Source organism: Mustela erminea, chromosome 4 (genome assembly GCF_009829155.1).
Source record: "Mustela erminea isolate mMusErm1 chromosome 4, mMusErm1.Pri, whole genome shotgun sequence".
Classification (NCBI taxonomy): domain Eukaryota; kingdom Metazoa; phylum Chordata; class Mammalia; order Carnivora; family Mustelidae; genus Mustela; species Mustela erminea.
The window spans coordinates 30653453-30679261 of NC_045617.1; the positions used below are offsets into that span (position 1 = coordinate 30653453).

The 25809-nt window shown below is 34.0% G+C and overlaps 1 protein-coding gene across 2 annotated transcripts in view; it reads left to right on the top strand.

Annotated features, from left to right (window-relative positions):
- Nucleotides 1-25809, top strand: part of ASCC3 (activating signal cointegrator 1 complex subunit 3) — a 336284-nt gene that overhangs the window by 174519 nt on the left and 135956 nt on the right. For both annotated transcript variants that reach the window (XM_032338962.1, XM_032338961.1), the window contains exons 14-17: nt 340-474; nt 18924-19115; nt 19416-19640; nt 25262-25381. In XM_032338962.1, the coding sequence (XP_032194853.1) occupies nt 340-474; nt 18924-19115; nt 19416-19640; nt 25262-25381 (672 nt within the window). The remainder of the gene's footprint in view (nt 1-339; nt 475-18923; nt 19116-19415; nt 19641-25261; nt 25382-25809) is intronic.

Genomic DNA, 25809 nt, shown 5'->3' on the forward strand with positions numbered 1-25809 from the left:
TACTCTGTCCCCATAATATATGATTGCACTCATGAATCATGTCTTCAAAAGAGAAAAACACAAATTAAACTCAACATTTTATATAATACATTAATTTCAGTTCTGATTTCTGCCAATTTATAGGCTAACAGTATATAAAGCCATGTTATTGAATTTTATTTAACTTGCCTTTATCCTATATATACTTTGTTCTAAAATAAGGAAATGTTGGGGAATTCATAAACTGGGGGTTGTATTTTGGAAAATTAATGGTTGTATATATATATATGATGATTTTCAGACTAGTATTAAGCGTTTAATGAATTTTAGTATTAAATAAACTGCTTTTCTTTCTTTCAGGTGATGGTGTTTGTACATGCTCGAAACGCCACTGTAAGAACAGCTATGTCTCTAATAGAAAGAGCAAAAAATAGTGGTCAGATTTCTTGCTTTTTACCTACACAAGGACCTGAATATGGACATGCAGAAAAGCAGGTAGGGAACAAATGATGGCAAGATATAAGAACTAAAGCATTTAATGTGCCAGATAATACAGATATTTTATATATGACAGATATATGATCTCTAGTTTCCAAGGACTTAATTTTACATTTTTATCATGTTATGATCTTCATTTTTTTTATTTAATGATCTTCCAAAGAATTCCAGTGCATGAGGTGTTCGATTACCACGTCTATCAATATGGTTAGAATTGTGTTTATCCTACTCATTAAAATATAGTTAAAACATAAAATACAGTTAAGTTCCATAAAATGTGTTAACATTGAATAGGGTTATTAGACTCTTAAAAAACTAATAGTTAATATTTTTAATTTCTCAGTTTTAATTTCTAAGGTTGATATAGACAGATTAAAGCAGCATAAATAAAAGTACTTCTCAAGAATGTGAAAGTCTAGGGGCACCTGACTGGCTCTGTCAGTGGACAATGTGATTCTTAATCTTGGGGTTATAACTTTGGGTATCGTGATTACTTAAAAATAAGATCTTTAAAAAAAAAAAAAACCCGGGAGTTTGATAACCTTGCTACACAACATATACTTAAAGGACCTTTAAAGCCTGGGTCACCTTTACAAATGCAGAACCACAGGCCCATACCAGATTTACCAAATCATAATCTGCACTTTGCCTCCATCCCTAGGTGAATTACTGCTCATTACAGTTTGAGAAGCACTTCCCCAAGTAATTTGAGTATTGATAGTGTCCTAAGATTTACAGAAGGTTTTCTTTAATTATGTGAGATAATGATTTAGGTCAAAAATAGGTAGACCACAGCCTGAAGGCCAAAGGTTGCCACCTGTTTTTGTAATTAAGGTTTTATTAGAAAACAACCAGACTCCTTTGTCAATGGCTGCTTTTTTGTTTTTGCAGCACAAGGGAAGAATGCACAATTGCTACAAGGACTGTGTAGTCCACTAGTAAGCCTTAAATACTATATGGCCCTTCACAGAAACTGTTTGTCCTGATTTAAAGCAATGAAAATACATTTTCAAATGAAAAAGTCAGTGGGCATAAAATGATAGTAACTTAAAAGTATTTTATATGCATGAGATTTAACTGATTTCACTGAACAGCTGCTTGCTGTCAGACATTGTGCTATACGCTTTCACATTTATCATCTTGGTAAAATGCATTTAATTGTTTTGACTTCACATTTGACTCCACTATGAATTTTACCATTTTGTATTGACATTTTAAATTCTAAATATGATAAATGTGATGTCAGTTGTTTTGAACATGAGATTCTTTCAATTTAGAACTATAAAAATTGTTCATTTTCTTCATTTTTCTCCACTTTATAAAATCTCTATTACATAACACTTATTAAACAGCTTTGTAGTCTTCCAGTTATTTATTAACTGGAATTTATGAGGGCCTTTGAAAAGTCAGTTGGCATTCATAAGTCTTCTTTCATTTCTTAGGAAATATAAAGCAACTCCATTGTGTTTAAAAGCCAAGCCTTGAGAGCCACCTTGTGGATTTCTGGTTACTTCATACTTCTCAATTCTGAAAGCTATTGCTTATTCCAAATGATGCAGGTTTATTATTTAATTCCTATAATAATAGGGTTTAACATTTATCAGGTGTTTACTGGTGCCTGGCATTGCTTTCATTGCTTTATACATAAACTCATTCTGTCTCACAGAACCTTTGATATAGGTTTGTACTGTTATTATCCCTTGTTATGGTATATGTGTAAGTAATTCAAATACAGCTTGGAATAAAGCATATAGAAATAACTTACATAGAGACATTTTCAAATGACGTTTATTTAAGGCATTGTCACCAGATCCATAGATCACTATGGTTAAAAAAAGAGAGGGAGAGAGAGAGAGACATGGAGAAATGGAACATTTTAATACAGCTAAGTAGACTTGGAAGTCCGAAGTCTTTTTTATTACACCTTTTTAAAAATATTTTTATTATATTTGATTTTTATCCAGTCTGCCTATTGTTATTGGATTTTTTCAAACAAGAATGGCATTCCCAAACATTTATTAATAAGTACATTTTTCAAGGAACATTGTCCTATTCACTATTATATTCCCAGACTTTCATATAATATTTGGCTGATAGTAAGTACCCCAAATTACTTTCTTTCCCCTTTGTTCCTCTGAGACAAACATTATGAGATGGCCTCACTTTAATTTTCTCATTTGATCTCCACCACTGTTCTGTCCCTTAGAGATCCTTATCCCTATTTTATAGATAAGGAAACTGAAACTGAGAGAATAATTTTCTCAGAGAAGGCCACATAACAAGTAGTAGAGCCATGATTTGAATCAGTCTGTCTCCAAAGCCTGCCCTATTTACCACGCTCTATCCTAAATGTTCAAAACCAAATCTGATCTGGACTCTCTAAAGCTTTCAGGGCTTTGAGTCTTTTTGTTTCTTTTTTGGTTTTTGTTTCTAATAAAATGGAAGAACATTTCTTCAGCCTAACCATATCCCTCATTTCTGCTGAAGAGAGATTCAAAAAACCTGTCCCCTCCATGGTAGATATGATTCTGTACCAAAAGATAAGGGAATCTTTCTGAATGTTTTATTGAAGCTCCAAAATTGTAGATTGTTCTGCTAGTGTTAGTTATATGCTTCTTATTTAAGTTCCTTTTGAACTTGGATGGTATTAACATTCTAGCAGCTCTGAGGAGCTATTATCATGATGGTAGGAGATATTGCTTACCATGTTTTTGAAAAATGGGAAATTAAGTACTCGAAACATTAAAATGAAATTAGAAGGTAAATTTGCTATGGTAGTACATAGAAATTTAGCCTCATGACTCCTGTTAATGGAAATACAGCTAAATCTCTACCGTGCCTCACTGTCACTTTACCCCTAAGTGTGTAATGTGTAATGTAACCATCTCAATTCCGGATTCACCAATTATGGTTCTTAAAAGCATTTCTTCACAATTTTATTCAACACTCTACTTTATTTGTATAAATAATAAGTAAAACTCCATTGAGGAAATTCTTTTCTTTCTGTGTGTGTGTGTGTGTGTGTGTGTGTGTGTGTGTGTGTGAGAGAGAGAGAGAGAGAGAGAGAGAGATAAGGCTATTTCTCTGCCTTAGCCACAGCCAAAAATGAATCTTTTCTTCCCAGTAAGTAACAATATATTTTAGGACTCCTCATATCATTCCCATTTTTCCATTTTTAATGTAAAATTTATCCCCATATGAAAACTAGGTATATTTCCAAAGTGTCCACTGAAATAAGAAAATAGGGGAAAGAAAATGAAGTACCCCAAGAGTAGCTTAAGCTATAGAGATGGATCTTGCCGTTCTCCATGGGGAAGGGAGTATCTTAGGAATTCCAAATGAGGCCCAAAGCAAGAGGGAGCATTAACAAAAAGCTCTAGTTATACTTCACCTCTAGAAGTCCTGTTGCCTTAAACACCTAAATATTTCTGAAACTTAATTTCTGTTCTATCAACTGGAATAATAATAGGGTAAATAATACATATTCTAATAGTTAACTATGAGAAACAATAGAATAATATATGAAATTATTTTGGAAAATGAACAATGATAAATCGTATCATAGTTTATGGAAATCTACTTTTAGAAAATATACATTAATAATTAAATTTTAACATGGTTAAAGGATAATGAACTATATGAATAAGTTTTCCTAATTTGCCCTGCATATATTTTTCTCTCCTGCACGAAGTTATTTTTTTAAGAAACCACTATTTTCTGTAAGATAGAGTATACCTTAAAGGAAAAGTAGTAGCAGCTTACATTTATAGCAATATGTCATTAGGGATGCAGGTATTTTCATTATTAAGCTATTAGTTTCAGTTATGATTTAATTTCAAGTTGAATGAATATTTCAATTAGAATCTTCAGATTCTGTTTCACTTATAATCTTAGTCAAATAAATTCTTTCCTTTAGGGATAAGTTTTTAACAGGCTTTAAATATTCTAGTAATGGGATGGGTATTCCCACTCACTCCTGGATAGTATTTCTCCTGATTTATGTGTACTGATATATGGTTTGATTTTCTTACAATTAGAGATATTAAAATTTTTTCTTATAGGTAGAAATGGTCTGTCATGCAATAAGCCTTATGAATATAGTTATTCAAAATATCTATTAAAGGAGAACTCTATAAAAAATCTAGTAATAATATGTTCCCTCAAGCTACCGTAAAGAATCATTTTTTGACATTTTTATTATTATCTAGATCTCCCAATGATTTCATTGTTTTTTTCATAGGTCAGCTTTAGCCTTTCTCTAAATTAAAGGAATTTGACTTTGATTTAAGTTATCAGATACTTAATAGCTTTATTTATTTCTACTCTAGCAGTTTAATAGTCAGTATAGCCAAATAAAATTAGAATTTTCCCTTCCTGGTATAGATGATACTTATTAGCCAAAGAAAGTAGCAGGTGCCAAATAGACCCCTTTCTTTTATTTTTTATTTTAAATGTATGCAAAATGTTTGTTTGATCAGAGTTTATTCTTTCCTTAGCCATATCAACCTCCTTTCTTTTTGGAGGTTAATATAATAATTGTACTCTTGCAGAATTGTTATAACCACATAGAAATAATGTCGAAAACGTATAAAAATTTAAAATAAAATGAAATAAAATTAATACAAAATAGAACTGAATGTTTAATTGTATTTTTGGAGACATGACTTTTCTGTTTTCAAAGGGAAGTAGGCCCTTGTAGAATAAAGGCTTTGGATCCAGGCAAACCTGGATATTTATCTGTACTCAGGCATGGCAACATAGCCTTTTTTAATTTCCTTGAACTAGTTTCATCATAAACAAAGTGGCAGTGATACCTATATCTTAAGATTTTTGTAATAAGTTAGGTAACATGTCTTGGCCTGATACACAGTGGACACTCTATAAATGGTTACATATGTACTTTAAAGGGAAAGAAGATGACAAATTTAAAGAATAACAGATGTAAAAATATTTAAATTTGATGCTGTTCGTCAACAAAAAATAATACATTGAATCTCAAAAGGCAGTGACAGGTTGGGGGAAATATTAGTAACTATAGCTTTATATGTATCAGTATCTACCTTTTTATATGTGTATCTACATCTTTGTGTACTTACTAAGTTTAATAACTAAAACATGAAGTTTTCAGTAAGTAAATGAGCAAAGAGAAGAAAAATAGTGAACTGGAATAAAAAATTAATGAATAAAATTGTACAAATTAATGGATTCTATATTCTTTAACCTAATAAATCTTTAAAAACTGAAAATGATAATGTCTATTTTTAAAGATGATTTGGGGATTTGGTACATTTCTAGTTTCCTGTGGCAATGAATGGGTCAATCCTTTAAAAAAAAATTTTTTTTATAATATATGTTAAGAGCTACACTTTCTTCCAGATCCTTTAGCCATGAAATTCTAAACCTGGGAATCTTTCCAAAAACAGATGAAAAAGAAAAGTAATATATACCAAGAGTTTTATTCTGACACATTGTAATGGTAAAAAAATGCAGCATAAATATCCAGCAGTAGGGGAATTTTAAAGAATGAGCAGCAATTCAATTAAATACTATAACCTATTGAGAGCATTTATTTTAGAGTATATATTAAGATGTCCAGTTCTAAATTAACTGTCAATTTTCATTCAATTGATCAAATTTCTTGTGCCACAGAAAGTAAGTAGCAAAACAAGGTGGTGTTTCTCTACCTTTAAGACACAGACAGTCTCACAGAGGGTTTTGAGATACATACATAAGGAAAGTAAAATATGGTAAATAGCATAAAAGAACAAATGGTTCACAAAAGAGAAGTAGATTAATTCAAACCAGTGATCTTGTATCTCAAAATGCAGCTACAAAGGTAAAGGGCATTCCAAGGAAGGAAGAAAAGGAACATGAACAAAGGAAACCACGGGGTTGGACAATGAGAATGTTCTCTTTTCACTTGGATGTGATATGCATGAAAGGCCTGGCATATAGATTTTGGTCAGAATGTGGAGGACCTTAAATCATTTGCTTCAGCACTTGGACTTTATATGCAGTGAGGAGCTATTGAAGATTGTGGAAGAAGAGACAAGCTATATGACCAGAATTCAAGTGCTGAAAAGTAGGACTCTTTTTCCAACACACAGTGGAAAATCCCTTGAGCCAGGTGTTCATTTCAGTCAACTCTAATGTATGGCCAACTTTGAAAATAGAGGTGACGCTTCTTAAGAGACACAGATATTGACATTGGAATCTTATTCTTATTTCTTTCATCATCACCTTTAAGTAAATTTTAATTGCGGCAAATTTTGTTCTTATGCTTAAAGATGTATTTTAGAAGCATAGAGTAAAATTTTTATAACAAATGTATGTATCTTTTTAAGGATCCATGCTGTTTTGGAAACTGTGTTAATTGGAATACTGTTGTTCTCTCATATGAAAATACTTTAAAAGCACTCGAAAGACATGCAGATTAAATAAGTACAGTTATTAAATCCCAAGAGATACAGAGATTTATACTGATAAAATTTAAAGATCAAAACCACATTTCACAGTGTGATTTTTTTAAACATTATTTCAGCTTTTATGGCCAAATGGATATAATGGATATAAAGAATGCAATTTTAGAAGAGATTTCTCTTTTGCTAATTAAGGTGCTGTCTCTGGAATAGTAAATTCTTTCTCTATAATTGGATTGTAGTAATATCAAGGTTACCTATGTTACCCTCTTTCAAGGGGTATAACATGGACAGAGCACCTGGTATATCCTTTCTCCTAAGCTAAAGTGAGTAATTAGCGCAGCCAGAACAACACATGAAAATTGGTTGGGGGAATTAGGTTAGTCTGTGAATTGATTATATACCCATAAGCCTCAAACCATTTTTAGTGATGATCACTCAGTGAATATTTACTGAATGTAAACTAGTTACCAGTCTCTCTGGTAGATCTCTAGATAACAACTAAGGAACCTCTGCTGTCAGCCTGTTTGGAGTGGATTGAAGAAGACATGTATTGTATCAGTCAAGATACAGTAAAGGAAACAAACCACTCTAGGTACATTTTAAATAGAGAAGAATCTTATACAAGAAATTAGGCACTTACTAATGTTGGTAAGATTGAGGAAGTAGAAGTTAGGGGACTACCACTGGAACTGTTGAATTTAAGACCCAGCTACTTCGGTTGAGAAACCACGGCTGCAACTATACATGTCTTTCCAACACTTGTGAACACACTGGCAAGCTAAATTTTGAATGTATGATACTTCTGTTATAACTTCAACCCTCATTTCTCCAAGGTCCTATTTACAACCAAAAGATGATAGCAGGAAGAAGGTTTCCTCTTAACTTCCACTATCCAGATCTTGTGCAAGTGCATGTTGTTAGCAGAATTGATCTTTGCATCCAGTACCTGGCCTACAGCAAATCTTAGAAATAGGGTTTTTACTTTCTGGCCTATACAATATAGGAAGGCTCATAGAAGGAGCTGGGATTTGGAAGTGATTAATACTCTTTGCTTTAATTGAGAATGGAAATATATTGAGAGTATCTATCCCTTTACTCTTATGGAGCTTGTGTTTTCTGAAAGGACAGAATGATTAATCAACTAATTAAATAATTTAATTTTATTTGTAATAAAGAATAAAGAGGGACAAAGTTGCTAAGGGAAAATAAAATGAGAGGATCTGATTTAGACTGACGGTGGTAGAGAAGGCTTAGCAAGGAAAGTGAAACTGAAGCTGAGATTTGAAGGTTAGGAAAGGAAAGGAAAGAACAGCAGAAGAATGTTCTAGCTAAAGGCTCTGACACCAGAAAAGCAGTAGCACATTGAAGGAAGTGGATAAAAGTCAAAATGACTAAAACGTAGGGGCACCTGGATGGCTCAGTTGGTTAAGCATCCGACTCTTGATTTCAGCTCAGGTCATGATCTCAGGGTCGAGAAATCAGGCTCTGTGCTCAGTGGGAGTCTGCATAAGATTCTCTCTCCCTCTCCCTCTTCCCCTACCCCTGCTTGTGCCTGCTCTCTCTCTCAAATAAATAGATCTTTTTTAAAAAGATAACTAAAACAGGGCGCCTGGGTGGCTCAGTGGGTTAAGCCGCTGCCTTCGGCTCAGGTCATGATCTCAGGGTCCTGGGATCGAGTCCCGCATCGGGCTCTCTGCTCAGCAGGGAGCCTGCTTCCTCCTCTCTCTCTGCCTGCCTCTCTGCCTACTTGTGTTCTCTGTCAAATAAATAAATAAAATCTAAAAAAAAAAAAAATAACTAAAACAAAGAAAATGTTTTTTCTCTGTCTTCCATGAGACTGTCAGAAGGAAATTGCTTGTGGCATAAGATGAGTCTAATGTTGTAGGGGAAGGCTGGATCTTGAGTACTTTTATATTCATATTATAGATTTGGTATTTGTTTTAAAAGCAATGGGCTTTGCTCTTTAAGCCGGAGAAAGAGGAAGAGGAAGGACTGGGCAGAGCAGTAGAAGCAGGTGCTGCTGATGAATGGGAAGAAAATAGAGGAATTGTGATCTCAAAATATCATTGATGATAAAGAATGGACTTTAAAGAATTGTTTGAACAAACTTTAATCAGAAATTGAGATGTTTGTACTAGTGATTTTGGAAGTGGTACAGTTGTGAGTTGATGACAAAGCCTAGAAATAATAGTTGATAAGGCTGAATTGGAAATGAGGGTGTCAGGGAATGGAAGAGTGAGTGTTTTGGATGTCGACACGGAAAATACTGTCACCTAGGATGATGACAGGAATTAGGATGGAGAGACAGACTAGGAGCCATAGGTGTCAGGTTCATTGGATAGGATTAAATGACAGGTGACGTAGTCAGATGAACTGAGCCTTAAAAGAGCTGGAGTTTTTACAAAAAATGACTGCAGAATTGACTGGAAATGGTGATGAGGAAGATAGATATCCTTCACCACTGGAGAGGGAATGGATGGGAAACAGAGTCCATACAAGGAGAGTCAAGTTTCAGTTAAGGCGAGGTCATAGAAGAGGTTAATAAAGTTTGTTGATCATTGTGTGGCAGTTCCAAAGAGTAGATCAAAGAATTCCCTACCCCATATTAGAGAAGGTAAGGAAGTGAGTCAAGAGCAAAGAAATGCCAATAATTATGGGAACTTTGTTATAATAGAGAATTGGTTTCCCATTACCTGTTCCTATGCCAGTTAACAGAATCAGAATCTGAAACTAAAGCCCTAAAATTTTTAACATGATCCTCAGAAATTCTGATCATAGTTTTGGTTACTTGATTTAGTGAAGAGATGACTAATGGACCTTATCCTGAAGAACAGGGATGGGAAGGATGATGGATTTCCTTCTGACAGCCTCGTGGAGGACAGAGTATTACATGCCTTGGTATAGATGTCAGAAAACCAATTTAGATGTCTCAAAGAATAATGTTTAAAGTGGAACAAGAGCTTTGAAAGAGAGAGAAAGGTGAGGGAAAATTGCATATTTTTCCTTCGATTTCTGAACTCCTTTCCCAAAAGAGAAGCCAGTTATTGGTTTATGTTCTTAAATAAGCAGGTCCACTTTCTCATGCTGATTATCGTATTAACATTGGATGATAAAAGTAGCACTTACCAAAGATGAAGATTTTATAAATTTTTTTAACATTAATAATGCATACTCGCTAATGATTGTGAGAAAGAATGGCATCATTCGGAGGAAGATATTTGCCTCCTGGTTAAATTGTAGTTTTTATAATGGCAGTTAAGTTATTCCTGCCTAATGGATTTGATATTATCCACATTAAAGCATATCTTATCAAGATAAATTACCTCAGAAAGCTTACAAAGGTCACTGTAAATTAGTTATGCAATTTCTGTCATGCTTTTTCATTGAGGGCTTGCATCTCAACTGAGATTTTTGTGTTGCTTCTGTATATTTTTGGTCTTATTGGAAAAACAAATTTGTTTTCCTTTAATAACCTCAATTGCTTTTTGTTAGCTTTTTTTTTTTCCAATCATAGTTTTAATTCCCATATTTGTGTTACTTTGGAAGTCAACTTCGGGAAGTGGTTACATTTTAACCTTATTTATTTTTTTACCTTTTTTTTTTTTTTAAATGTTAGTCACCTTAAGTACATCAATCGTATTGCGTGGACCACGGGGTATTATACACAAGCAATGAATCATGGGATACTACATCAATAACCTTACTCATTTTTAAAAGTATTCACACTGTTTTTCCCATCTAATGGGTAGGAGAAAGATATGTAAGGTCATAGAAGGAAGTCCTGCTTGTTTTCACTGAGGGAAGAGAATATAGTGCCCTCTGTGTGCTAACAGATTACCCTAATAGTTGTCCGTTCCATTCTACTCTTACTGAGTATGAAGCCCTTTATGGAAAGTTCACTTGTGAAAAGTGGAAATATAAAGTCAGAGGAAAGCAAGCTTAAACAATTCTAACTACACATCTGACTTCCTTTACCTTCTCACAGCTCCTGTTCTTGTGTGCTATATTTCCATGTGTAGAAACACTTATCCAGTTAATATGGTATTAGATCTCGAATAGCTTCTTTGAGAATCCAATGCTCCATTCAGAGAATGTGAACAAGATGAATTATATCTCTGCAGTTATTCAGAGGATAGCAAAGCCTGGACTCCAGGTAGTGCTCGCCCTCGGAAACCAGATGGAAACGCAGTGATGGTTTTGATACTTCAGAAAGTAGCAGTCACCTGTAGTAATACTTGTAATAAAAAAGTTTAGCTCTGGGGCGCCTGGGTGGCTCAGTGAGTTAAAGCCTCTGCCTTCGGCTTAGGTCATGATCTCAGGGCCCTGGGATCAAGCCTCACATCGGGCTCTCTGCTCAGCGGGGAGCCTGCTTCCTCCTCTCTGTCTCTGCCTGCCTCTCTGCCTACTTGTGATCTCTATCTGTCAAATAAATAAATGAAATCTTTAAAAAAAAATTGATTGTACTTCTCTCTCTCTGCCTGCTTCTCTGCCTACTCGTGATCTCTGTCAAATAAATAAATAAAATCTTAAAAAGAAAAGTTTAGCTCCATAACTCATGATCTTACCCATCTCTTCTCCATTCATTTCTCTAAAAGAAATACCTGTTTAAAAAGCTTTTTTTAAAGGAAAGACTGAATGCAACTACTCATTGTATGTATTTGCATGTATGTTTCAGTGTAAACAGATTTGATCATGTTATACATACTTTCATGTCTCTTGGAATAATACATAGTGGAGATGTTTTCAGATCAGCACAGAAAGATCTAATTCATTCTCATAACAACTACATAGTATGCCGTAATGTGCATACTGTCTTAATTCATTTACCCAGCCCCGTCTTGATCGACACTTTTGTGGTTTCCAATTATTTTTAATGTAAACAGTGCTATAGTAAACATTTTTGCTCATACTCTTGGCAGTTGCAGTGATGTCCATTGGGAAAATCCCTAGCAGTGAAATTTATACATCAATATGTCACCTGCATTTAAAATTTTGGTAAATGGTCTCAAATCGCCCATTAGGGAGTTTGTTCCAATTTACATTTCCTTGAACACGGTTAACTTCCTCCCACATGACTTTATGCTGAGCATTGAAAGTTTTTAAGTTTAAAAAAATGATACTTCATTATTTTTGTGATTGACATTTCTTTGAGCGAAGCTGAGCATTTCCATATTGGCCACTTGAAATCTTTTTCTATAATTTGCTTATTCATATCTGTGGTCCATTGTATTTATATTAAATTGCATGTATTCTCATATGTGTTATAAATGTTTTTTTCTTAGCTAACTTTTGGATTTTCTTCATTTACAAATATTTTACCTTGTATAAATTTTTTATCAATTTATTTATAGTCTTTGGGCTTTGTCTTACTTATAAAGACCATACCTATTTTATCCATAATTTCCTCCAGCCTTTTAAAATTTAATTTCATTTTTATTATTAAACCTTTGATCTGTCTGGAATCTATTCCATGTAGTAATGGACTACATGGAATATTTTCCTGAATATTCCATTTCTTCTATTGATTTTAAATTTTGATATAACACAGAATTCTCATATTTGCCTGAAACAATTTTTGAACTTTCTTATCTTTTCATTGATCTTACTATTTCCTCTTTGGTATCAAACTGTTTTCTTACTCTGTTACTATAATATTTTTAATACTTGATTATTCTTCAATTTTAGAATTTTTCCTGACTAAATATACAGGTTTACTTTTCAGGGTGAAGTTGAGTATAACCTCCAAGGAATAATTTTCATGTTTTAGTTGAGTTAGTGCCTTGATTAAGTTAGTGAGAACTGGCATTTTTACCAAGTCAAGTTTTCCCATCTCAAAAATCAAAGCATGTCATTTCATTTCTTGAATATATTCATATAAATGTAAGTATAATGCCCTTGAATTTTGAGGTTAAATTGTACTTAGTTGTGGTGTATTATTTTAATGCATTGGTGAATTCTGTTTTCTAAAGTTCTTTACTATTTCAATTGATATTCATAAGGGAGGTTTCTCTGATATTCTGTTTTCTGCTTCTTTATCAAGTTTTAATATCAGTGCTGTTTCACTGCTTCTGTAAGATTAATTTTGAGGCTTCACTTCTGTTTCTGTGCTCTAGGGCCTTTAATAGTATTAAAATTAATTTGTCTTTAAAAGTTTGAAAGCCCAGATGTTGGATAGCTTTTAAATTTTCCTCCATTGCTTTTATTACTTTATAACTTCCAACACTTCTAGGATAAATGTTATAGCATATTTTCTATAAAGCCATCCATCCCAAACAGTTCTTTAAATGGTATATACTGAATTTTACAAAGTACTCTTTTCTGATTATTTTAAACTCTGATATATTTCTGAACATTTTTTTTTTTTTTACATTACTGATTTTGAGTCTTTGTGCTTGTGCCATTGAGCTTGTGTACGACTATCTATGTCCTTTTACTTAAAGCTACACAGTAAATATTTTAAGCCTGTGGACATATGGTGTCTGTCACAATTACTTAACAGTAGCTCAAAAGCAGCCATAGACAATATGTAAACAAATTAATATGGCCATGTTCCAATAAAACTTTATGTACAAAACAGACAGTTGGCACATAGTTTGCCAACTCCCTTTCTTGCCAGCAATAGCCATTGGTGATTTTTATTTTTTTCTTTTTAAAGTAAGAGGTTTTGTGTTTACTTATCCATTTCACAGATTTTAAACCATCAGATTCTATTTTAACTTTATTAGGATATCTGCTCGCTCTTTCTTTCTTTCTTTCTTTCTTTCTTTTTTTTTTTTGGTTTTTGTTTTATTATACTTTCTTTATGGGGTGGCCAGGTGATCGGTATTAAGGAGGGCACATGCTGTGATGAGAACTGGGTGTTTTATGCAACTAATGAATTGTTGAACGCTACATCAAAAACTAGTGATGTACTGTATGCTGGATAACTGACCATAATAAGAAAATAAATAAAAAACAAAACAATAACTCATGAGTTAGATGTTAATTCACTTATTATATTTTTATTTAGTGAAATATTTCAGGTATGATATTTTCTGAGAGCATGCTTTTACTCTGTCCTGTAAGTTTGATGTGTGATGTTTCCATTAGTTTTTAGACTTATGCAGTTTTAGTTTTTATTTTTCCTATGTTGTTTATGAAAGACAAGATAAGGAGGATACATATATGAAGTTGCAGGTGTGTGTTAGTTTAGAGTGATTAATTATTTTATTTAGATGTTTTACACCTGGTTCAGTCTACTGTCACAGCTCTGTTGGAACACTGTGCTAGAGTAATAAACCGAACTGGTCTCCCCTCTCTCTCTCTCTCTCTCCTGCTCAGAAACCTGCAGTGGACTTTTCCACTTTATTCAGAGTAAAAGCCAAAATCTTTATAATCGGTGTCCTCAGACTCATGTCCCAAACGGAATCTTCTGCCTGCCTTCCAAGGCACAAGCATTGGCTCTCCCGATCCTGTTTTCCCCATGACATATTTAGTTCATCAAGGCATCCATGGATAAGCTAGGAAGAGCCCTCTTTCCTTCCCCTCATACCTGCCTTCACAGGCAGTCACCCCGACTTCCTTACTGTATAGCCTACTCTCACCTTGACTTTATGTGGTGTCTCTGTTTCCTGTCTCCATCTTCTCACGGGCCTCTTGTTAGCCCCATAGCTGCTCATCCAGCCTCTGGTCTTAGCACAACGACAAATCTACTACCGCTTAGGAACTTTACTTGACCCCTTCCCACCTGTGCTTGAGACCATCTAAAGCATGACCTAATCCCCCTTTCTAGTCCCTGGTCGTCCTTTACAGCATCACTTTATGCATTCATCCAGTACCTTCTGAACATAACTCTCAAACACACTGTATTCTTTGCTAGTTCCGGCCTTTGTGCTTGTTTACCCTGCTGCCTCCTGTCCCTCACTTAATATAGCACTTGTCCTTCGAGACCCACATTTCACATTTTCTATAAGGACTTCTTTGATGAGACTCGCAGATCATTAATTCATTCATTCTAGAAATGGGCAGGAAGTACTAGCTGTGCAGAAAGAACTCTGCCATGTGTTAGTGGGACATATACAAACCACAGTGCATCCCTGCCCTTTGTCCAGCTTTGTCCATTTACCTCTATTAGAAACATATCATGTCATACACAAATAATGAATCATGGAACACTAGATCAAAAACCAATGAAGTACTGTATGGTGACTAACATAACATAATAAAAAAAGCATATTTTATAGAAGTCTTCTTTCCATTCTGCAAATCACTCAAAGCTCAGGTTTTGTCTTTAATTTCTGTGTATTTCTAGGGTCTACTATATGATAAACAGTTGTTTCTTACTTAAATTGTCCTCTCTTTGGCCCTTTATAGTGCCTTTTTAGATCACTGTCCTGTTTTCTAAATTTGTTAGAAGATATTTTTCTTAGGAATGTAAATAATTTAGCATAATAATGCAAAGTTGTATAGCACTAAATAGAGTTATATGGTCAAATTATACAGCTATCTTGTACATAGATGGATAAAAATAATCAGTCTGGGTATCTTCCTGTTAAGGAACTATGGTCCTTAAATTTTTGTGTCTATCAGAATAACTTGAGGAGCTGATTAGAAATGTATATCTAAGAACACGAAAACATGTTTCATATCATTAGTCATTAGGAAAATGCAGATTAAAACCACAGTGGGATACCACTACTTAACCTCTTACAGTGACTAAAATAAAAAATAATGACAGTCTCAAGTGCAGACAGTCAAGGGAGGTAACTGGAATTCTGATATATTGGTGATGAAAATGCATATCATACAGCCACTCTGAAAATAGTCTGGCAGTTTTCATAAAGTTAAAAATGTATTTACCATATGACCATATTTACCATATGACCAGCAATCACAGTCCTGGTATCTACTTTAGAAAAATTAAAATACATTCTCTTACACACACACACACACACACACACACACACACACACACACACAGAAACTTCACATGGATATCCATAGAGGCTTGTAGTCATGATTGCCCAGAACGGAAACAACTCAAAAATCCTTCAGTGGGACTGAATTAACAAAATATCCATCCATACCATAGAATACTACTGAGCCATAAAAAAGAATGAACTATCAGTACAACTTAGGTGAATCTCAGAGGCATGAAACTGAGTAAAAGAAATTAGCCTCAAAGGCTTATATACTGTTTTATTTAATTTCTATCACAGTCTTGAAGTCAAGAAACTGTAAGGATGGAGAACAGGTCATTGATAGGCCGGGGTTGTGGGTGGGGAGGGTTTAACTCTGAAGGAATGAAACGAAACTTTTTAGGGTAGAGGAACAATTCCATATCCTGATTGTGGTGGTCATTACACAAATTGAACATATGTTAAAATTCATAGAACCAAACACAAAATGGAAAAACAATAAAATTTTTCTGTATGATTTTTAAAAGAAGATTTTTAAAAGTGTGTATCTTTGGGCCTGGTTCCTAGGGATTCTAGTTTATTTGTACAATGAACTAGCCTAGACCACAAGCGGCAGACACAGATTCAAAGTTAAGAATGAGCAACCCAGACTTATTTTAGGATCGTTGTCACTTCAGGTCTCTCCTAAACCAATTAAGAAGCAATGAGCAGGATATTGGTTAAGAATAGAGACGAAAGAAAAATGACCCCTGGGGCCTCTATATTCCACACAGAGACCAGAAGGATTACCCAGATGGTGGTCTGGAAGCTGGTTGAACTCACTTGGCCAGAGTGGGAAGTACTATGACACTACTCCAGTATCTGCCTGTCACATTACGGGAGTATTCTTCCCCACAGTTAAATATTTCCTGCATTCAGCTCATGTTGTCTCATTGGTGCCACAAACCAAGGCCTTCCCCAAATGGAGCTTGACTAAGGAATCAGTAACAAGCACATCAAGACATTCCCCTGCAGGGGGGATTCACCTGAAACAAATGGCAATCCAAGCAGTATAATTTGTATAGAGTATATCTTTCAAGCAATATTTTGTTTTGTTCTTTTAGCTCTGAGTGTCTATTCATGAACATGAGAGAAGAAACTGAGTAGGTGAAATGTTCCTCCTCTCCTTACCCTTGGCCAATGAAGGACTCTGTTATATCCTAGCAAATACCCTCCAGTGAACTTTATCCCAAATCATCACATATTCGTAAGAGCTGCTTTTAGAAGATAGGTAGCAACTCTTGTCTGAAAAGATGGAAGTTTAGGCAAGATGACCCAAGTGTAGTTAATCATAAGGTCTATGCATAAAATGATTTCTAACAGGCTAATCACCCTGCACAAAAATAAAACAGGAATATACTCCCCATGAAACTTGAAGAAAACCTTTTTTGTTTCTGTGTATTTTGTACAGGACTCTAAAAAGGCTTAAAATGTGTAAGTTGCTATTTACCTGGACAGCCACTAGATGGAGTGGTTTGTTAAACTATTTCCATTTTATAGCTGCAGTAGATGTCACAGAGAACTGTTTTCTTAGATAATTTACTTAGTTAATTATTATTAACTTAGAAGTTTAAATTTTTAAGTACTGTAGGGATAGTCAGTGTGATAAAGTCTGTTCTAGAACCCCAGACCCCTGAAGCCCTACTCCCTGCCGGTATAATGCACCTAACAAAAAACAAAAACAAAAACAAAAAAACCTATGGAAAACTCTTTCAAAAGAAACTATAGAAATGTTGATAATGAAATTTTTAGAGCAATAGTAAGCAATCACAGTACATAATGTCCAAACAGGAACTTTTTTTTTTTTAATAGACTTTGTAAAGATTGATTGATTTATTTTAGAGAGAGAGGGAGAGTGTGCACCGGGGCAGGGGGGCATGGAGAAGAGACAGAATCTCAAGCAGACTCCCTGATGAGCACAGATCCCCTGGCTCAGTGAATCCCACAACCAAAAAATCTCTACCTGAGCCACCCAGGCGCCCCAAACAGGAGCTTTGACTACCTAAATACTTCATTATGTTAATCTAAAGTCTTTAATTTTGCAGAGAATTTTCTCCATTGTATTAGTGAGTCTCAGTGAATTTTTAAAGATACTCTGCTGTAGCATTTATATGGATTGCAGATAAGTGGATCAAATCCCACATCTGAGTTTAGGCCAGGTCAAAGAAAAGACACCAGAAGTAAAGTTAATATATTCAGGCCATTGTAAAGTTGGAGAATTAAGACAGATGGTCAGTGCTGGTCAGAAATCAGCAAGGACACACCTCTAGGTGAACTCAGTTGGGTTTACTGGGCCATTGCAATGAGGAAGAGTGCGTGCACTAGGGAATCATGGGCATCTCTTAAGAGGGGAGAAAAGTCTTCCAGGAAGTATGTTGTAAAGATCTTGGTGGAGTGGATGTGGACTTGTCAGAAAAGGAATTTAGTGGGGAGTCTGGGTGGCTTAAGTGATTAAGCCTCTGCCTTCGGCTCAGGTCATGATCTCAGAGTCCTGGGATCGAGCCCCACATCGGGTTCTCTGCTCATCGGGATCCTGCTTTCCCCTCTCTCTGCCTGCTTCTCTGCCTACTTGTGATTTCTCTCTCTGTGTCAAATAAATAAATACAATCTTAAAGAAAATAAAAGAAAAGGGGCTTAGAAGAAAAGTCAACCCTAGTAGCTAACATTGGTTTGTGAGATTAGGGGATGAGAATAATTTCTATAGATTCTTGCATTTTAAGAACTGTGGCCTTTATTCTGAGTGAGTTGGGAGCAACTTAGATTCATGCTTTTTTAAATAGAGTAGTTTTGGAAGGATAGAAAACAAGTAATAATGATTGGTTGAAAGTCTGAACGAAAGAAATACTTGCTTTTAACTTCATTCCTCTTGAATTTTATGTCACGTTGGGGATTACTTGTGTTTTAAGATATGTAGAATATAATTTTTAATAATTTTTTACAGAATATTATATACTAAGACTTAGTAAGACCTTAAAACACAAGTAATTTAATGCTTTCTTTGATAAACTCATTGAACAAAAATGCTAAATAGCAATTACTTGTAAATGCTAAGTAATACTCTTTTATGTTCTATTAATATCTACTGTAGGTGCAGAAGTCAAGAAATAAGCAAGTACGAGAATTATTTCCAGATGGTTTTAGTATTCATCATGCAGGAATGCTTCGGCAGGACAGAAATTTGGTTGAAAACCTTTTCTCTAATGGGCATATCAAAGTTCTAGTCTGCACAGCAACACTAGCCTGGGGTGTCAATCTTCCTGCTCATGCCGTTATTATTAAGGTAATAGCTTACCTTACGTGGATTTGTGTGTGTCTTAAATCTGGGGTTTGGTTTGTTTAGAAAAATACTGCGATTTGGCTGTTTCGTTGACCTCTAATGCTATTCATATAAGGTCAGAATTATTTTCTCCAAAAAAATCTAGTTTATATTGTGAAAATTTAACTCTATCACAGATGATGAAAGGATTAGTTAAAGTACACTTTTGAGATCTTGCCATATTTGCCTAATTTCAGTATTCAGCTCATCAGGATTATATTTGCATGTGTTTATGTAAATTCTTATTAACTTTTCCTCATCTAGGGAACACAAATATATGCTGCCAAAAGAGGCTCCTTTGTTGACCTTGGAATTTTAGATGTCATGCAGATATTCGGTCGAGCTGGAAGGCCACAGTTTGACAAATTTGGGGAAGGAATCATCATAACAACACACGACAAGCTTAGCCATTACCTCACCTTGCTCACGCAACAAAACCCGATTGAGAGTCAGTTTCTGGAAAGCCTTGCGGATAACCTAAATGCAGAGGTAAGATTCAGTGAATACGAGATTGGAATAGGATCATCAGCTGAAAGAATGACCAAATAAATACAAGGTCGAATTGGTTGCAGTTCTGTAGTATTTAGGAAGACAGCCTATGCCGTTCCACAATCATAAGGCACAACAGGCTGAATGGCCATATTGTTGGTTAATTCAGAACCGTATGAGACGCAGGTGATCACAGATAAGAACTTGTTGCTAAAAGAGTGTACTTTTAAACTGTGAGATTTTGTTCTAGGCCAGAACCAAAGCTATACAGACTAGAGAAACAGAAATAGCAGTAACCACCCCTGTATTTGTGTTACATTTTTATAAAGTTTTTCTAAGGTTTTTAAAGCTCTTTTATGTTAGGTCATTTGATTAAACTTGTTATACAGAATATAATTGCTTAAATTGAGCTACAGTATTATAATTTGTTTCCTGTGTGTATAGGCATTTTGTGTTAAGATTTAAATAGCAGACTCTGGAAGTCTAGGTAATATATTAACTGGTAAAGAGGATAAACATTCTTAATTTAAGAATCTGTGTGTCAGACATTCAAATGAAGTTTCACTGTTTTTATGACATTTTTAGTTATTTCCCTGGCATTCAACACTTTCCTGCTACTCTTTCCTTTCTTTAAAATGGACTCAAATAATTTTTTAAAGTAGATGGGATATGTGTTAAATAGATAAATAAGTAAATGCAATGTTAAATAGGCAAAGAAATGAAGAAACATTTGTAATCAAATATTGTGTACAAGTCTTATATGAGGTACTTCTTAAAGATCTTATAAAATTTCACTTACATTCTGTTCAGTATTTACAATTCAAAACACATTTATTTGCAGTCTCCTCTGTTAAAGAGCAGATAGTCCAAACGGGGAGCAAAAAGTACAAAAATACAATGTAATAATGTTGGAAAGTGGTAATTTCTGTAGAAGCATTCAGTAGAAGGAAGAAAACATTTTTGGTCACAAGCTGTTAGGAAAGGCTTTATTCATGAAGGCAGCAAACCTTATCTGGGATCAGAAGATTAGAGGTTTGGAAGATTTGGTTGAAAGTTAGAAGTCATGAAAGTTGCTGGTCTCTAGTAGCATAATTAGAAGAAAATAAAAAAGATTAGGAAATAAATTTTGATTCTAAAGAAAATGTTATTCTAGCTCAATTTCAGTCCCCATCACCTGCTATGGTTTCATGGCTTAAATAATTGGATCTTTGGTCTTGAGTCTACAGTATCTCTGATAAAATAGTCTATTGTACAATGGTGGTAATAGTAATAATGGACTAAGGACCTTCCAGATGTCCTGCAAGGTAGACGTAATTGCCGCGGAGAGGTATGTGACCTTCAGACCTTCAGCTACTAATTTTTGGTCCTAAAGCTACTAATTTTTGGAACTAGTATTCAAACTCAGATATATTTAACTACATACCTAGTATTTGTAGCTAGATTTTTTTTTTTTTTTAATTACTTGACAGACAGAGATCACAAGTAGGCAGAGAGGCAGACAGAGAAAGAAGGGGAAGCAGGCTCCCTGCTGAGCAGAGAGCCCAAAGCAGGGCTTGATCCCAGGACCCTGAGACCATGACCTGAGCAGAAGGCAGAGGCTTTAACTCACTGAGCCACCCAGGCGCCCCTATAGCCAGATTTTTGTTGCCGTATATATACTGTAGTTTAGTTAACAGTGAATACATTTCTCAACGTTGATACTCACCATTTACCTTCTTCTAAGACCAGGACTAATTTTCCAAAATGGTCATCATAATTTCTCTGCTTACAATAAAAAGAAAGGCTCCCTTTTGTGCAGTTTTTCTAGTAAACTGTATCAAGGAATACTATCTTCATAAACTTATAATTAGTATCCTTGATAGCTTTTTATAAATGGTCAAGTAAACTCAAGGTGGTGGTGATGTTATGGTGTGGAAGACACCAGGTAAGTGTCTTGTCCTCAAGGAGGTCTTTTTTACAGACTGTAAAATATTACCAATAAAACTATTTGGTCAAGACCTGAAAAATTAAAAATAAATTGTAGTCCATTGATTTATCTCATATTCATAAAGTACTTATTAGGTAAGTCATCTTCAGAAATGCCAACTAACTATAACTGTAATTCCATTTAATGCCATAAAATGCATTCAAATAATGAAATACATACGTTGAAATTTTTAGCTAGCATAGTGAGGTACAGACTATTGGTAAAACTTTTTTCTCATATTTTGGTCTACTTGGATTAGCTCCCAATTAAAGTAAATTTTCTTGTTAAGGAAAACAAACCCCCTTAAATTGTAGTTGAGTATGAAATTAAATTTTGTAATCTGAGGAAATCAAGTGTGAAATTAGTTTATAAAATGAAAGTGTGCTGTGTTCTTTAAGTAATGGAATTTTAAGTCTTTAAACTCCACAGATCTTTGCAAAACTATTCAGTGGCAGTGATCAACATAAAGGTCATGTTAAATTAGGAATTTTGCCTCTGCTAATATCATTTATAACATGAATATCTATCCTGACCATTAGTTTAGAAGAACTGAAGAGAGTATTATATTAAATAATAATTTTAATACAAACATTTTTGTGAGACAGATTTGCTGATTGATACCTAATGGGGCTGATTTTCTAATGCTAATGCCAAAAGGTCACAAGTCCCAAACCTGTATAAAGCCACTTAATTTTGCACTGAGAGAAACACTGAAGCATGTTTGAGGCTTATTAAAATGTCTTCAGCAGACATTACTGGGTACCTACTCTGTGTTGGCCTCCTGTGGTATATGCTTTAAAATATGTTAATCTTTCTGTAACCATACACATTTTTCTTGTCTCTCCAAGACAGAGTATGAACACCTTGTCCTTGGATTTAAGGCTTCCGTAGTCTAACCAACCTTCCCAGTGCTGGTTCTGGTTACTCTCCAGCCCGTGTCATGTGCCTGAGACAGGCTTTCGTTCTGTTCCCTTCACCTATAAAGCTCTGGTTTTCCCAGAGACAATATCCCTGGGTTGTTGTGAAAATTTAATAAGTGCCTGTGCCAAGCTGGTATTTAGTAAATGATTTGTATCACTCACTGTTATCTGGTAGTCCCTTGATTCTCAGCTCTGTTTATACTTACTGCCAGCTTGCAAATCCTAGCTGAATAAATACATGAATTTTTTTCATGTATTTACTAACAGATACACACACACATACATACTCATGATTATTTATTTCATTTTTGTATGATTTTAACCAGTTTAAGAGAAGACATACACACAAGTAAGCAATTAACATAACCTTAAAAACTAAAGTTTAAATAGATAAATTAGATACACAGTGATACATTGAGTCTTCTAAAATTACCAAATTTGGGGTACTTAATAGAACATAAAACTCTTACACTGTTTATTTGATGCCCTTTTTGTAAGTTTCATGTATTAGGTGTTTTTAATTAAAATCAGTTTTTAATATTATATACTGGGCACTGTGGATGGTGGTTTCATGTGTGTCATCTTATAATTAGTTACATGTTTCTCACCAGCATGAGTAAACAAGTTCTTGAGATGAGGGATCAGGCTCTAATTATTCCCATATCCGTTGTGCTTTACATAATACTGACTCCTTGCTGACTTACTATATGATTATTGAGATGAATGGATATATTGCAGAGATTTGAAAAATACTTGTTTTTATAATAAAAGGCTTCTATACTAAGGTAGCCACTAGGTGACAGCAGATATTTACAAGTAAATTTTTGTCTTTGTCACTAGGTGGCATTCAAAGATTAATCTAGAAATATGATGTGCCACCATGAATTTACATCCATTTTTCAGGGTGGTCTGTTAGTTTCTTTTGGTGATCATTTAGAAGACTCGAATGACTTGATCCATGCTCTGATACTTGCTTCCTCCTTTCCTTTATTTTATCATTAGTAGCAATAAGTATATATTAATGTTAATTTACTGAGTCTGATTCTGAAAATAATAGCAAGCTATTTTATCCTTTATAAAATTTTCTACTCTTAGGAGGAGTCCTGTGATAGTATTTTAAAATACCTATAGGTCATAAGAGAATCCACGCAGTTTTTGGTGTCAAATAGTAGAATTGCAAATGAGAAACACTATCAGATTTTTAACTGTTTTTAGTTTTCTTTACCTCAAGAAGCTAGAAAATGTTTTAACTGTCTCATTTTTAAATATTTGGGGAGTGTGGCACAACTCCCTTATTGGTTATATTTTAGTATTGTTATTCTTCATTTTGTAGAAAGTTTCCATTTGCATTTAGGAAATGTATATATTTTCCTATATTGAGGATGACTTAGTCATTTGTAAGTGCATTAGTATAAATTTATGAATTTATGTAATTATGGAAATCTAATTGACATATGACACTGTATAAGTTTTAAGGTTTATAATGCAATGATTTGATATGTGTATATAGTTATATAGTAACAATAAAGTTAGTAAATGTATTAATAGTCACATAATCACGATTTTGTTGTTTTCATGAGAACGTTAAAAGCTCTACTCCCATAGCAACTTTCAAGTATACAATACAGTATTATTAACTATTAATTAGCTATCATTAACTGTTGTTACCATACTATACATTAAACAACGCAAATTATTCATCTTTAACTGAAAGTTTATACCTCTGACCAACGTCAGTTCCTCCAGTTCCTCTACCCTCAACTCCTGACAACCACCATTCTACTCTGTTTCTCTGAGTCTGATGTTTTCAGAATCCATGTGCAAGTGAGGCCTTATATAGTATTTGTCTTTCTCAGACTTATTTTAAGTTCATGTAAATTTAAAGTGAATAGTCAGAATCTGCCTCGTCATTTTTTACTTTGGTGATTTTTCTTTTTTAATAACTAATAGTATGATGTAACAGCATAATGATATTTTGTATATCGCTAGATCTCATCTTCAACTAGCCAAGTATCCACATTTATATCACAAAATTAGTTATACAGAATCTAAAATTATAGGATTTATAAGAATAAAACAAACGTGCAAGTTTTATTTTCTTTAATATTCAGTGTTAACTTTATTCTTCCTTTCTTTCTCCTAATATATATATAATGATTTACGTAGAAAACATCTTTCCACCTGTGATTAAAGTATTAAGAAATTTAATTTTTTTCACCCAGATGTTCAGGGAAAATTATACAACTATGAAGTCTCACAGCTTGCATGAATTTTCAAATTACGGAATGCCAAGTAAATGATTACCTATAGATCTAGTAGTTAATGAAATGTATTTTTAAGGAAACTTCTCATAATTCTGGTTTAATATCAATTTCTAATAATTGCTTTCTCTTTATTATACAGATCTTATATGTTATTATTGTGTTTTTAAATTATTTACCTTTCAATGCTATAGAGAATTAAATTTTACTTAGGGAAAAATAATCAGATGCCGTAATATTGAGTAAATTCCGTTTTGGAAGATACCATTTCCAGTGTACTGTTCTCAATTAAATGAGGCAGGAATTATTTTTAATTAATTGGAGAAGTGTCATGTCCAGTAATTATACTTACCTTCTTTTAAATAAGGTATGATGATGTATTTTAACTTAACTTTTGACAAAATGCCCTTTGATGTAATGTTTATATCCAACTTTAATGCATTAGTTTAATTTTTTTTTATTTTTTATTTGTAGATTGCTCTGGGAACAGTTACTAATGTGGAGGAAGCAGTGAAGTGGATAAGTTACACTTATCTTTATGTACGGATGAGAGCAAATCCATTAGTATATGGCATCAGTCACAAGGCTTACCAGGTAGAAAACTCATTTATAAAAAAAAAAAAATCAAACCTTCTTTTTTGGCTTTGTAATATTTTTATGATATGAGGATAAATATTTGCTACTTCTGCCTCATCTGAATAAAGTTAAGTACCTGGAAGAAAAACAAAAAGCTTTAGTCTATTTTTAGAAAATACGAAAGAAAATTAAATTTACCTCCTAGTTATTTCATTCTATTTTAATAGCTCTTTTCTCACAGATACTAAAAAGTTCATCTTTATATTGTTATTTATTTACTATCCAGGTACATCTCCATATGATATTAATATTTTGCTGTGATTTTTATTTTATTTTTTAAATATTTTATTTATTAGAGCATGAGCAGGAGGTAGAGGCAGAGTGGTAGAGAGAAGCAGACTCCCCACCCTGACCAGGGAGCCTGATGCAGGACTAGATCCCAGGAT